This window comes from Apaloderma vittatum, unplaced genomic scaffold (assembly GCF_000703405.1).
Source record: "Apaloderma vittatum isolate BGI_N311 unplaced genomic scaffold, ASM70340v1 scaffold20404, whole genome shotgun sequence".
NCBI lineage: Eukaryota > Metazoa > Chordata > Aves > Trogoniformes > Trogonidae > Apaloderma > Apaloderma vittatum.
In genome coordinates, this window is record NW_009714648.1 from 27,533 (window position 1) to 41,663 (window position 14,131).

General features: G+C 40.3%; 1 protein-coding gene across 1 annotated transcript in view; it reads left to right on the forward strand.

The window, feature by feature from the left end:
- LOC104273505 (cohesin subunit SA-2-like) overlaps positions 1-14,131 on the forward strand; it is a gene marked incomplete at its 3' end in the record, with an annotated part of 63,184 nt that overhangs the window by 27,170 nt on the left and 21,883 nt on the right. Inside the window, exons 11-14 of the mRNA XM_009868853.1 lie at positions 125-223; positions 2,185-2,264; positions 11,408-11,515; positions 13,463-13,571. Of these exons, the coding sequence (XP_009867155.1) occupies positions 125-223; positions 2,185-2,264; positions 11,408-11,515; positions 13,463-13,571 (396 nt within the window). The remainder of the gene's footprint in view (positions 1-124; positions 224-2,184; positions 2,265-11,407; positions 11,516-13,462; positions 13,572-14,131) is intronic.

Sequence of the window (14,131 nt, forward strand, 5' to 3'; positions counted from 1 at the left end):
CCTGGCCTTAAAAACTTCCAGGGATGGGGCTTCCACCACCTCTCTGGGTAACCTGTGCCAGTGTCTCACCACCCTCATGCTGAAGAACTTCTTCCTCTTTGTCTTCTTTCTCTTTGTCTTGTAGCAAGCTGAAGTGCGGTTGAAGTGTCTTCTGGGACTGCAGGGACTTTATAGCAGAAAAGAACTTATTTCCAGGATGGATCTCTTTACTAGCAGATTCAAGGTAAATAGATTACTGTTTGCTATTTTTAAGTCTGGGTTGGGTGTATACACAGAAGCTGATGTCTTTGACTGCAGAAACAGCCTGCTTGACTGAGCGGATGAAGGAGTTTTGCAGAGATGTTTCCCTCTGTTTCTATAGAATTTTTTGATTCACTTTAGTTCTTACACAAAAAGGTGTTAGCATGTCCTGTGGTCAGTTTTCTCCATTCATCCAGAATGGCACATGTTTTTTACAGGATCTTTGGCAGATGATAAAATTTCATACCCTAAAGGTCCCTATTTTTTTGTTGCTCCTGATAATGGGTTAATCTTGTAGATACTCTATGGGCTGACTATATATCACGGTCATGTAGGAATGTGTTGCTGTTGATCCCCGATATCAGTACGAATCTTGAAAAAGGATCCTTTATCTCTTTTCTGAACAAGTCAGGTGGTATGCTGTAATTTTGAGAGGCTGTTCTGTGACTGCACTGACCCTCTACACTGCCTTTATCATATTCCAACATCCTGACTCATTTAAGAAGTAAGCCCTTTATTTTTTTGAATCCCACCCTTGATAATGATTTTGTCAGCTACTCTTATCCCAAAGGGGATGTGCATTTTCAGTATTTGAGTAAGAAAACTAAAGATGCTGTGACTGGTATCTCTGTCCCTCTGAGTTAGTATGTAATCAATGCCTGCATGTGGTGGTAATCTGTGTTGTTTCTGCAAAAGGTGCAGGGCTTACTTGTATGTCAAAGCAGTTGCTAATAGTAAAAAACATCTATAGCACATCCTCAAATGGGTATCTTAAGAATAAATTATTCAGACTGAAACTTGGCTGTCTAAGATTAACCCATTTTAAAGAGTTATGTGGTGGTCCCTTGTCTTTCTGTTTAAAAGAAGGGTGCCATAAGCTGCATAACCAACTGCAGGACTGGCTTTCAAAGACTGATGAAGTAGCTGCAGTCTGTTTGTGGTGCAATCTCCCTCTGTGTAGAGTATGCTATAATAAATTATTGCAGACTCCATCCCCCAGTCAGAAAAAGCCAACCCAAACACAACAGCTCCTTCTCCTCTAAACAAAAGAAACCTGAACAGCTACACACAAAATACAAACTGATCTGGAATTTTTCAGTTTAAATCATGCTTTCTCTGTGATGGGATATGTAATCGTGTAACCATCCATCGATCTTCCACAAGTGGGGGTTTTGTGTGCTCCCTCTGTTACCCTTGAGTTGTCAAACTTGGGATCCGTGGATGTCCACCCTTTGTGAGAAAAAGGAAGGTGCAAAGTAAAACGAATCAAGAGATTCAGAAATGATAAATGAGAAAGCTTTTAGTCCCAAACCCAAGCAAGTCGAAATGTTTAATACACCGCACTGAGGGGTGGAAGTTCTTGGGTACATAGGACAGGAAAACTTGACTGTTTTCTGAGGTGTTTGCGTGGGTACCAAGTTACTGCGGGGTGAGTTGTGGAGGTCAGGAATATTGCTGATATTCCACGGAGGACTTGTATGACTCGAGTCAAACTATCTTTCCAGCAAGGTACTGGGTTCTGTAATGTGTAGGTACATGCACTTTATTGTTGATGGGAGAAACTGATTATATAATGCTTGTAATTTGAGGCTTACCTTGATTTAACATACTGAAGCACCAGTAGTACCATCTTAGAAACAAGTTGTCAGTCACTTTTAATTTGTAGACCGTAGTTGATTTCTTCTGAACGCATACATTACATCTATAAAAAATATCGTATTATGGCATGATTAATTCAGTTAAAAAATTAACGTGCTGTTAATTTTCAGGGGCTGGGGAACTACTTGGTAGTAATCATGTTGCCTTATGTCTCTTAGGAAATAGCTGCTAAAATAAAAATAAATCTCTGCTTGATTAGCGTAGATGATCTAGTTGTAGCAAAAATATGTGTTTATTGAGAACAAACCATGTTACATCTTTTTATTATCATTTTACATCCATTAGGATCGAATTATGTCCATGCCTCTGGACAAGGACCATGAAGTAGCAGTTCAAGCCATGAAACTCTTGATCCTTATGTCACAGTAAATAATTTCTTTTTTAATTTACTGTATTGTTTTAATGGCAACAAGATCCAGATACAATCCTGATGAATCTTCCTGTAATCAGTTACATGCTTGGAAACAGTTGCTTCTGGCAGGATGCAAGTTACAGTTAAAGCTGCTCAAGACATGGCATTTTCTTTCTGTGGGAAATACCAAACCTTTGTGCTTGAGATTCTGTATGAAAGCTACATTTTTATGTCTTTATACTTCCTAAAAAACATTTTCATTTTGGCTTTCCTCAAATAGAGCATCTGCCAGTCTTTGGGGAAGTCCCTACCCGATCTTCTGTCCAAGGGTTGCCAGGCCTTGACCAGGAGCTCAGGGAGCTCTGGCATCTTCCCTGTCTCCCCACCTGATGCATGAAGCTTTGAGTTTTTAGACTGATGCTGGAATTTGGACTTTCAGAGTCTTGGCTCCATGGCAGAGCACCTGGGAGCTACTGAGCCCACAGCAGACTGATTGACAGGAAGTGAGCAAATGTACAATATCTTAGTTTTGCTGAAGTGGAAAACTAAAAGAAGAGTTGTTTTCTTGGGAAGTTACCTGCCAGCCATAGATAGATGGAAGTCTGGGGAAGAACTAGGCTAAAGTTACAGAAGTATGTGTATCCTGTTCTGATACATCCTTGAGCAGCATGTTTGTTTTAGAAATGGCCTTTTTTGCAATACAAAATGGCCCTTTTCAATACAAAATGAGAATTAAAACCCCACTGCATTTCATTGTTGATTCAGTTGAGATTTTAGGACTCAGTAAATCTCTTCTGTCTCAGAGAGTAAGTTGAATTCTGCTGATGCAGGTGCTTGCCTCCATGTACAGCTGACACATTGTCCAGTAGCCTTGGGGGATTTGCTTTTCTGTTTTAAGTCTGAAATACTGGTCGTTGCTAGATGAGGATGTAGACCTTAATGGTGCTTACATTAAATTTCAAGTACTTTTGTTATATTGAAGTGCTGCTTTATAGTCTGGTTTCCCATCTCACTTCACGCTCTGTGGATTGGAGTGGCCTTTCTTTAGGTCTACTTCAGCACACGCATCAGAACAGCACAGCAGAGCAGCAGTAGCCAGGGTTATATTATCTCTGTGTTTACAACGTCCATTTCTACATCCCTTGGTTCTCTGCGGTGTGTAGCTGCTGGAACAAAGCACAATGCTGTGTCTCTGCGTGAAACGTGTCCCCGTGCTAGGAGGAGCAGCACACCATTGTCGAAGCACAGAGAAAGGCGCTGTACACCAGTTACTGGCTGCCCTTGTTCTGTGTCTGAACTAACAAGTGGGATGTTGGCGCCACAGCTGTTGGTCATCTCTAGCTTTACCATAAGGAGTCACATTGTCATTAATGCAAGCTGCGGCCACAAAAGTTTGATCGATGTTTCTTTTTCCCCGATCTAATTTTATCCTTATTTTTCTTAAGTATGATTTCCAAGGCAAATAAATGCCTTCTAAAGTTTTCTGAATGACATCCTTCCATCATAAAATGTAGTTTCTGTAAATAGAATGAATACAATTTGAAATAGTTTTTAATTAGGGTGTGTGGAGGTCTAGCAAATACATTCTGCTTTTCTATTACTCATCTGTTGCACAGCCATCCTCCTTCCTGCCCCTTCTTCCCCCTAGTTGCTCTGACCCCTGCTGATTTGGCTTGATTATACGAGTGATGAAAGTAGGAACTGGGGACTCGATAAGCAAATTCAGCGACAGCTCTTCTCTTTGATTCTAGTACTGACCAGTCTAGAAAATGTATGCAAAGAGAATGCGGACAGTATAGACAGTCCCATGTGCAGACTTTGTACATGAAGATGCTTCGCTATCGGGGGAAAAGCTTATGCCTCAGTACATAGAAAAGTATCAGAAGGGACTCTCCGCTGGCATTGCGGAAACTAAGAAATTTCAAGGCTGTTGTGTCTCACATAGCTGTGTCTCATAGCTCAAACCTAGGATCTGGATATGGAGAAGTAGTGCTGCTTGGTACATGCAGTAAAGCTTGAAGTGGGATTAGGGACAGCGGTTCACTTGCCTTTAAAGGGTAATAAATGACAGCTTGTATCAATGGCACTTCTGCTTGTATGCATTGATGTAACAATTTTTTTTGCATTTTTGTCATGCTGTGTTGACTTCTCTGTGGGTGGCTCATTTTTTTAATCTGCAAATTTGGCAACTGAATTCCAGTAGCCAAACTTGCATTTTGAGTGAGACCTGAAAGAGCTTCCAGGTCAAGTTTCAATTTTCAAAGCTACTGGCAAGAACCTGTATCTCATGAACTCCCTATGTTTCATTTGGAATCTTGGATTATTTTTAACAAATAATACAATCTTAACTGGTCAGGTATTGACCTTTAGAACATGTCTCTAATCTTGTCATAAATCTTTTGTTGCTTCATGACATATGTTGCCAAGAAGCAAGGGCAGGAATAATTTTTTCCTCCAGTTAGTCCACTGTGTGGTCTTCTAACTTTCTTGGGGAAGGTTTACTATGTCAATAACTCTCTTTTATTGGCTTCCGTAATTGTCTTCTGGTTGAGTATAGTAGCAAGACCTTGTTGCAGGTTTTACAGTTGCGGTGGAGCTGTGCTCTGCGTATGTTAGTAGCCATGTTAGACCATCTCTTAACCATTGCTACATTCCAGTCCTGTGGAAGGTACATTGACTACTCTGTGTATTGCTGGCCCATAAAACTGTTATTTATGTTCTGGCCTTTACTTTCTCTCTCTTGCTGGCTGGAGAGACGCTGAAAACACTGACCTTCTCAATTCATTTAGATGTGTTGCACTATTGAAAAAAAAAAATCCAGTGATGATTCAAAACTCTCTTCCTGTGCATATACCTGTTTTATTCAAATCCATATTTGTATTTTCATCTTGTCTATCTGAGCTGAGATTTTTTTTCTTCTTGTTTGTTGCATGTCATCTCAATTGAATGCCAAGGTCTTTGGGCTAGTGGATTTCTATTTTTACACAGCATGATATGATTCCAAAACTGAAATGAGCCTATGAGGCTTAGCATAATAGAAATTATTAATGCTACTGAATTATGCATAATTGTTAGCATTAATGTTGCAAAGGATCTGAGAGGGAGCAGAACGAGGAAGGAAAAGAAGGAGAAAACATGAGTGACAATGAGAGACCGAGGAATCTTACTGAAAACACAGCCTTTTAGGAGGCAAATTAATTTAGTGTGCTTACTGCGAGATAATTCTGTTCATTTTTCTGTGCTTAACTGCTTAAAAGAGTAGAGAGATTTTGGAAAAGAGCAACAAAAGTAATTAGATAACTGCAGGAAATGAAGGAGGAAAGGTTAGAAGTGGTGCAGGTAGGGGCACAATTCTACAAATAGCTTGAATATGTAAATAGCAAAAGGAACAATGACTTTGTATTATATTAGTTACATGTAACTAGAAATTAAACTGAATTTTAAACACAAAACTCTCAAGTCTGAAATCTGGAAGAGCTGCCTCAGTGAGAACTGTGAGTACATTGCACTCATCGAGGACTTCACATAAATAATTTATGAAAAATATTTATTGGAGCTGATAAATTCTCACCACAGGGCTTTGACAGTGGTCAGTAGTGTTAATGCAACTTAGAAGCCCATAAACTGAAGGCTGTAAATTCCCAATGTCCTGCTCAGCACAGGAGGCCCAAGACAAGTAGGGGTACGTCACTGCTGTGCTTAAAAATCCTATTCTCCCTTCTAGTTCTCAGCTAGACTGGGAAGGATGTTTTAATTGGGAAAGGGAGGGGCTACACTGTAGGAGAAATGTGAAAACTGGATTTGGCAAAGGCTGCTTTGGCAAGTAATACAGTATATAAATAGTTCTAGTGGTAGATGTAAATGTCCCTGTTACAAGTTATTCAGACATAGAGCTTGACTCTGTGGTTCTGTAGTGTTACTTCATAGCTAAGCCATGGACTTCAGGGGTGAAACTGGCATTTGTTGGGCAATTGCACTGTATCTAGCAAGAATATTCAGACAAGCCATTTTGCAGGAAAAAAACAGTTATGTTTATTGAAGGCTTAAATGCTATTATAAAAAGTGTTTTCATGTGATTGTAAAGAATAAGCTGAAGAGAGAGGTGTACTTTGCATACAAATAAGGAAATTATCCACTTTTGTCTTGTTTAGCAGCTTTTAAGAAAAACAGAAGTTATCCTGAAGTTGATAGAAGGGGCATCGTGAAGCAAGTATACCACACAGTTCTGATTTCTTGGATCAGTAACTTGCTTGTAGCAGTTTAGGCACTACCAAAAGGGAACAGCATGTTGCTTCTCACAGCTCCTTTGTGATTCCTTTGGGTCCACCACACTCCTATTCAGGTGGAGTTATGGTAGTGCTTTGTCAAGCCTTTTGAAAATAAAAGCGAAAGATCAAAATAGAACGGCACGCGCTTTCTCCTCTGTCTTTTCCTCTTTTCCATCCTCTCACTTAATGCTTTCTTGGAAGTTACTTTTGGCAATATTCTGCCATCGTATCCCTCTATTCTAGAACCTTAATACCTATTGTGAAACCTTATCTTTCCTGTCTGAAGAGGTAAAAAGAAAAATATAAAGATTGCACATCTCCTAGAATTACATTTCTTAACCAAACAGCACACCGTACAGCATTTGTCTAATGTGCATCTTCCTGTGTTCTGTCACAGCATAATCATAGAATCACAGTGTATTGCAACATGCTAATCCTATTTTAAAGTGGATAGGAAAACACTTTTGTTAATGTTGTAGTGGCAAACGTTATCATCTCTCTGATACCTAAGTGCAACACCAGCACTGACAGCAGGATATAGAAAGAGGGAGATGACAGATGAGCTGGTTTTTCTACTTAAAAATTTTTTCTTGGATATTAGAATACTTTCAGCATATACATTTTGGTTGATAGTGTTCGGTGCACAAATAATGGTTTTACAATGTATTTGAAGATTTTGGTGTTTAACTTGAATTAATTTTAAATGCAAAATTAACAGATTTTTCTTTTTTTATTGAAATGCTATACCTTGGATTGCCAATGGCCCCATCTTTCCCTGCCAGATCTTGCCAGTGTCCACATTTTTCCCTGCCAGATCTTTCCCTGCACAGCCATTAAAACCAAAAAGAATAAGGTGGCAAAACTTTGAAAAGTGCATAAGGTGTGTTTTTATTTTACTTTTGTGATTTTGATGATTATCCTTGGTATAAGCAATAGCAGAGAGGCAACTCCAGCAGTCATAGCTCTTATGTGCAGTAAAATGGAGCAAAAAGCAAGGTAGGAAATCTTTCGACTGGTCTTATATGCAGAAAACAGTGGATCTGTGATCTCCCCCTAGAATATCCCAGCTTCTTGTTCGTTGCAAGTTCACACTGAAGTGCAGAGAAAATTACATGTCATGACATTGGTATGTGGAAGGCCATGCCTGTTTATTTTTAGGCTGCGACACACTGGCAGGCACTTCTGGCTTAACCTTTATCTCTTGCTTGGCATTCTGATGGCTGTAAATTTGCAGCAGTATTATTGCTGTATTTGAAGTATTCTTTGAATGTTTGGTCAATTGGCTTATGTGTGTAAAAAGGAAAGGCTCCCATTTACTGTGGTAGTATTAGTGGTAGCAGGTGTAGTCAAGTGCTGCTGCTTCCAGAGGCAAGTAGAACCTCTCAGTGCTCATTTGGATGGGGTTATGAGACTGAACCTCACTGTATCTTGGAGAGTAGAGGTTGAGCAATGTGTGAAAAGTAGTAGTAGAACATACAGGTATTACCTCCTATTTGAGAAAAACAATAATAAAAAATAAGGTGCTCAAGTGGTGTCCTGAGTGTCTGTCAGCCTGTGCGGCAAAAAAATGGGTTGGTTTCCCCTCTCCTGCTCTCCTGTGCTGTTAGAGCGTGCTTCATACAGGGCTGGAGCTATTGCATCTGAGCTACTCTTGTCTTAGGAGGAAGGAAATGACACTGCTGTCGTTTATGTAACTGGGGCAAATGCCTAGCCTCTGAAGACAAAGTTAAAAATATGTTGGTTGGAATTTCAGAATCGCAGAATGGCTGAGGTTAGAAGGGAACTCTGGAGAGCCACCTAGAGTCAGGTGCCCGGGACTCCATCCGGCTGGCTTTTCAGTATCTCCCGTGTTGTTGAGGATTGAGGCCCACTTGAACCACCAGTGGAGACTTCACAGCCTCTCTGAGCAGGCAGCCTGTGCTAGAGATGTCACCCTCACAGTAAAAATGTGATTCCTGATGTTCAGAGGCAACCTCCTGTGTTTCAGTTTGTGCTTGTTGCCTCTGATCCTGCTACTGAGCAGAGCCTGGCTCCATCTTCTTTGCACCATCCCTTCAGGTACTTGCACATGTTGATGAGTTCCCTCCTTAGCCTTCTCTTCTCTGGGCTGAGCAGTTCCAGCTCACTCAGCTGTCTCTCACAGCAAAGATGCTCCAGTCCCTTAATTATACTTGTGGGCCTTTGTTGGACTCCCTCCAGTATGTCCATTTCTCTCATACTGGGGAAGCTGGAACTGTGGCCTCACCAGTGCTGAGTAGAGGGGAGGGATCACCTCCCTGGACCTGCTGACAACACTCCTCCTAGTGCAGCCCAGGACACTTACTCACCTTCTTTGTGGCAGGTGCACATTTCTGGCTCCTGTGCAACTTGATACCCACCAGAAGGCCCAGGTTCTTTCCTGAGAAAAGAAAATTTCTAAGTAAAGACAGTTTCATTTGTACATTTTCTGCCCAAAGAGATGGCAGGTGTATTGCTGAGCTCTTTGAACAGTTTAGAGCTATCTGAACAATTTAGGCAAGGATGTTTTTTGAAATAGAGATGCTCAGGTGTTTCATTCACTATTTCCGTAAATGTACTGAGAAGAGAAAGCCTGAAATGTAAAGAATAAAGAATTCAAATATTAAAAAAGTGTACATTTGATTGGCACGTTCATACAGGAAATTCTATTTAAGCAAAGGAAAGAATTTTTTTTTTACCGTGGGAGTGGTTCAGTACCAGAACAGGTTGCCAGAGAAGTTGTGGAGTCTCTGACTTCGTAGATATTTGAAACCGGAGTGGACATAACCCTCAGCAACCTGCTCCAACTGATCCTCCTCTGAGCAGTGGGTTGGACTAGATAATCTCGAAAGATGCTGTCCATCCTCAGCTGTTCTGTGATTCTCTGTTAGTCCACTCTAGATCACAGTATGTGTGTATAGAAATTGCTTCTTTTTCAAGCTGTCTGCAGTTTTTTAGAAATAATTTAGAGAAAATGACAAGGGCAACTTCATAGAAACTGATACTTTAAAAGAACAAAATAATATATTAACATTAAAAAGAATGAGAGAAACCTTGTGACTAGTTTCAAGAAATTCCCCATGACTTAGTAAGATTTTTCTATGCAATGTGTTTTTACTCCTGTAAGTGCAATTTGTTGTTCATCTTTGTTTTACGCTCACTGGTTGAACTTGTAGAAGTTTAATAAATTTGATGCTTCATTCATGGCTTCACAGGACACATCAATACTTATTGATATACTCAAACGCACCATGTTACCTCTTTCCATTTCCGTCTGTTTAACCTCAATAAAGACATTTTTTTTTCTCCATTTCTACAGTTCTGTAGATGGCTGAGTAAGAGTTGCAAAAATATTTTCCTTTATGCTGATTTCACAATATATATACTCAGAACACTTTCTTTATGTCCTCTTACTGCAAATATATACTATGTATTCAAGGGGACTACGTGTTAAAAGAGGCCACCAAAAGCTGCCTGAAGTATGCAAGGCAGCTTGTCCTCTTGGTTGAGGGCAAACATTATCTTGTGAGATTGACCCATCACTTTTGGAGACTTACTATCAGCACTTCCATTTAAATACCTTTTTACTGTTCCAGTGACCATTGTAAGCAACCATGGAAGAAAAGTGAAAAAATTAAGTGGTACATAAGTAAATACATTATAAGCTAAAATTCATGGGGTATCAACTTCTATAAATGAGAGGCTGTTGGCTTCGAGAGATGAGTGCTGCCTTTTTTCCCCTGCTACTGATGATTTTATATCCCAAACAGTGCTAAAAAATATTTGCAGCGAATACTCCAGTGATCCTTTCACCTAGTGTGAGCTCACTTTTTTTTCGGTCAGGCTGGAGCTTGTTTTGGGGCTTTGTGACTTGTGAGGGTGCTAAATGATGCGATGGCTTTGGAGAAGAATGGGCAGGCGAAGGAAGGGCTGCTGATTTTTCTAAGACGTGGCTCCCAGCAAATGAAAAGTGTGAATCCTCTGGGCCACAGTCCAGCTGTGAATTGGACCACAGCTGGAGATAATTTTAAGCTGCTGCTACCTGAAATTTGAGTGCAGTAATAAATAAACATCCTTTCTCCTCACCTGGCTGTGTGAGGTGTAAGAATCTCGTATGCTGCTCTTTCATTCTCTAAATTAGCTTGGTCCAGTGACATTGCTGTGGCAGGAAGAAGCCAGCATTGTGAAACTAATTCTTGCTTTGGGCTTCACTCCTGATCTATATTCTGTGGATTGTTCGCTCTTGATGCTTCAGTTCCCTTTTTGTAAATGGTTATATTAATACCATTTCTACCTCTCAAAGATTGTTTTGGACTTACTAGTTGGTGTTCTCAAGATGTGTAGCTGAATGAAAAAATTGTGACTTAGAGTGAGTTTGGGCAGAAAGGTCACAGTCATAAGCATACTGTCAAGAATGTTTTGATTTCTTTTTACATGTGACTTTATGAGCCTAGTGTAACAGAATATGGGTTTTTGAAGTACTGTAATAAAACATTTAAAAATAATTTGTACTGCAAAATGAAACATACGGCTTCTTGTTTATTATTTTCTGTGGTGAACATCTTATCGTAAAGTAGAGGCGTGGTGTTCCTGTTTTATTAGTACTGCTCTTTTTACTGTGACCACATATCAACCTTAGTTATACTTTAAATTAATGTTCATGTCCGTGCGATAGGCCTGATTCGTCATGGCTGGCACAGACCTCTGTTTCTCTACAACGAGCGTAAAAGAATGCTGCCAATTTTGTTTGATAAGCGCCACAAAAAAACTGAGCTGTGTAAACAAGGTGCATGGCTATGGAGAATCAGGTCTAGTAGAAGCTGGACATAGCATTCGTAATATTCTTTGCAGTCGAACCTGACCTGTAACTTCCGTTGTTATTTTTGCCTAGGAACTGTGAGGATGTGTTATCAGCTGAAGACTGTGAAACACTATACCAGTTTGTTTATACCACACACCGTCCGCTCGCAGTAGCAGCTGGGGAATTCCTTTATAAAAGGTATCTCTGCCTGCCTTCCTGCTTCTCGTGTATTCTCTTTTGTTTCAGAATGAAGGTGGGTTTAAGAAGGTCATCAAGCATTCATTTTTCTGCTGGAAGTGTGTACCACAGGGGTAGTAGATGTGCTTTGTTCTGCACAATGCTGTCTGGGGGTAATTGTTTGTTCCCCTGCACAGCCCTGGCACAAGCGTAAGAAAAGTTGAAGGACTAACGCAGACAGCGTGAAATAACTGACTGATCCCACGGATGCTGTGCTGTGTTGAGAGCGTACCTCCTTCCTTTCTACTTTCTTTTTCTATTGCTTTGCTTCTTACAAGCTAATTCATCACCTGGCTCCTGCTAGATTTCCTTTGCTTTGGTGATTAATCGCAAAAATGGCCTCCTCTTTTCCCATTGGAAGTTGCCTTATAGATTGTAAAGGCTTTGAATAATGAGGGATGCAGCAGATGAAAAAGCCCTCCCAATTTTCTGTCAGGTTAATGAAGTACAGGGTTTATCTTTCCCTGGAGTAACTTAAAAATGGACTTCTTATAACAATGGTTGCGTGAAGGGAATGGAGTTGGCATGCTAAAAACAGAAGAAATAAATACTCTATCTCTGTGGCTGAGAGAAATAATTTTGCCTTACAGAGAGGAACGAAAATAAAAATATTTTGGCAAGACTGTTGTGGGGAAAAATTGAGAAATAATAATGATGTGCATTTCCACACATACACAATCTCCTCCTAGTTGTCTCTTCCTGTCCAGCTGACCTGCTGACATTTTGAGGTTCTTGGAGGCAACTCCAACAGAAAGACAAATGAAGATACATTTCTGTTTTGATGAGTCTTCTGATGCATCTGATAGTCTTCATCTTTTCTGTTGGTCCTAATATTCTGTCATAAATCAGATGTTTCTCCTTCCAGAACACTGCTGCTTTGTGCTGTTGAAATGATTGCCCTGATTACTTTTTATACCCAGCTTCCCAGTGCAGTGTGGACACTTTGCTCCTGTAAACCTCATCCTTGTTCTTGTTTGCACAGTTCTTTGGCACTTCTGTCAGCATAGAAATGTTTATTCTAGTGTGACAGAGGTGTTAGTGACACCATCCTGTCCCTGGCTGTGGTGTTAAAAGTTTTAGCATAAATGCTTATGCATCTCCTCCACACTGCCTCCTACTTCTTGATTTGCATGAAATGTCCTCAATGTCTGCATTTTTAACTTAGGTTACTTACTTAGCTGGCATAAATTATGCTGTCAGAAGTATCTTCTGAAAGTATAAGCTTTTACTGACATTGAGTAGTGTGGTCCTGCTCTTAAATCCAAGCCATTTGGGCATTATGTTAATCTGGAGGGATGGCCTCCCTGTATTTATCTTGGTATTAGCACTTCTTCTGAGCAGTACAGTCACATCATTTTGGATAAAGAGAGAAATGGAAGTGTCATACTGTGCTTCATACTTCAGACAGAAGAGGCAGAGCAGTTTTTCCTTTTGTAAGGTGGATTAAATTGCCTCTTATAAATACAAGGTACTGCACTTTTTTTAGGAAGCTTCAGTTCCAAAATGTACCCTGATGTGATTAATGATTTGGTAGTAATCTCTCTACTCTGTTGTTAAGGTTTAAATTCGCCTGCAGCAAGCCTCTTTCTGAGCATGAGCAGATGCCTACCTCATCATATGTCTGATGCTGTAGAATCTGCATCTGTTGTCCAGAAAGCTGGCAGGGTACCTGTGAAACTGTCAGAAATAGTTTTCTGCATCCACAGGGATAGCAGTTCTCTCATAAAGGAAAACAATCTAATCTCTTTTCCTTTCACCTGATAAAAAAGTCTAATGTGATTTGGAATAAGTAAGTAGACATTCAGAGGAAATACAGTCCTTGAGATCTTGAGAGAGTTAGAATTACGTTGGCAAGTGAGTGTAGGCAGGATGCGGCAGAACTCAACTGACTTCCTTTTCTGTTGGCAGGCTGCTCAGTCACGAGGGAGATGAAGATGTTCAGCCTGAAGGAGGAGGGAAGTTTGGGGCAAGGGCTGACCAGTTGAAAAGATTAATACGCTTTTTCCTGGAGAGTGAGGTGAGGAGAGCAGCCCCTGCAGTAAGCCTTTTAAATGCAGTGTTGCCTGTTAAATCAAGTATTGGCTTCCTTTTGAAAATGATTTCTGGTGGTGAGCTCTGAAATATTTGGGACATTTTTGCTCTCTAGGATGAGTTTCTAATGAAGGCATTTCTGTTCTGTTGTATTAAATCTGTGCTAATGGAGAGAGTCGATGTTGAAGCAGCTTCTGAAAACAATGTGAAAGATTCAGGCCACCAAATGAGGGGTTTTTTGTATGTGTCCGTGTTTTCCTGCAGGCAGATATGAGTTGCTCTGCCATTGCTCTATGTTCAGAACTGCCTAGTTTTACTGAGAGTTTTATCAACTTAAGTGCCCTACTTCACTGTTTGGCTTTTGCAGTGGTGCAGACCTGCTTCTGGCCAGAGCGTCTCAGTTTTGAATCTGCCTGCAAAGAATTTCACAGATGTTGCTTAAAATGTTGACTTGTTCCTTGTCTCAAGGTTGGACTTTTTGGTTATGATCACCAGTGTAGCAGCAATACAGAAGGTAGTTTTAAAGAAGTTACTTCTATTGCAAAG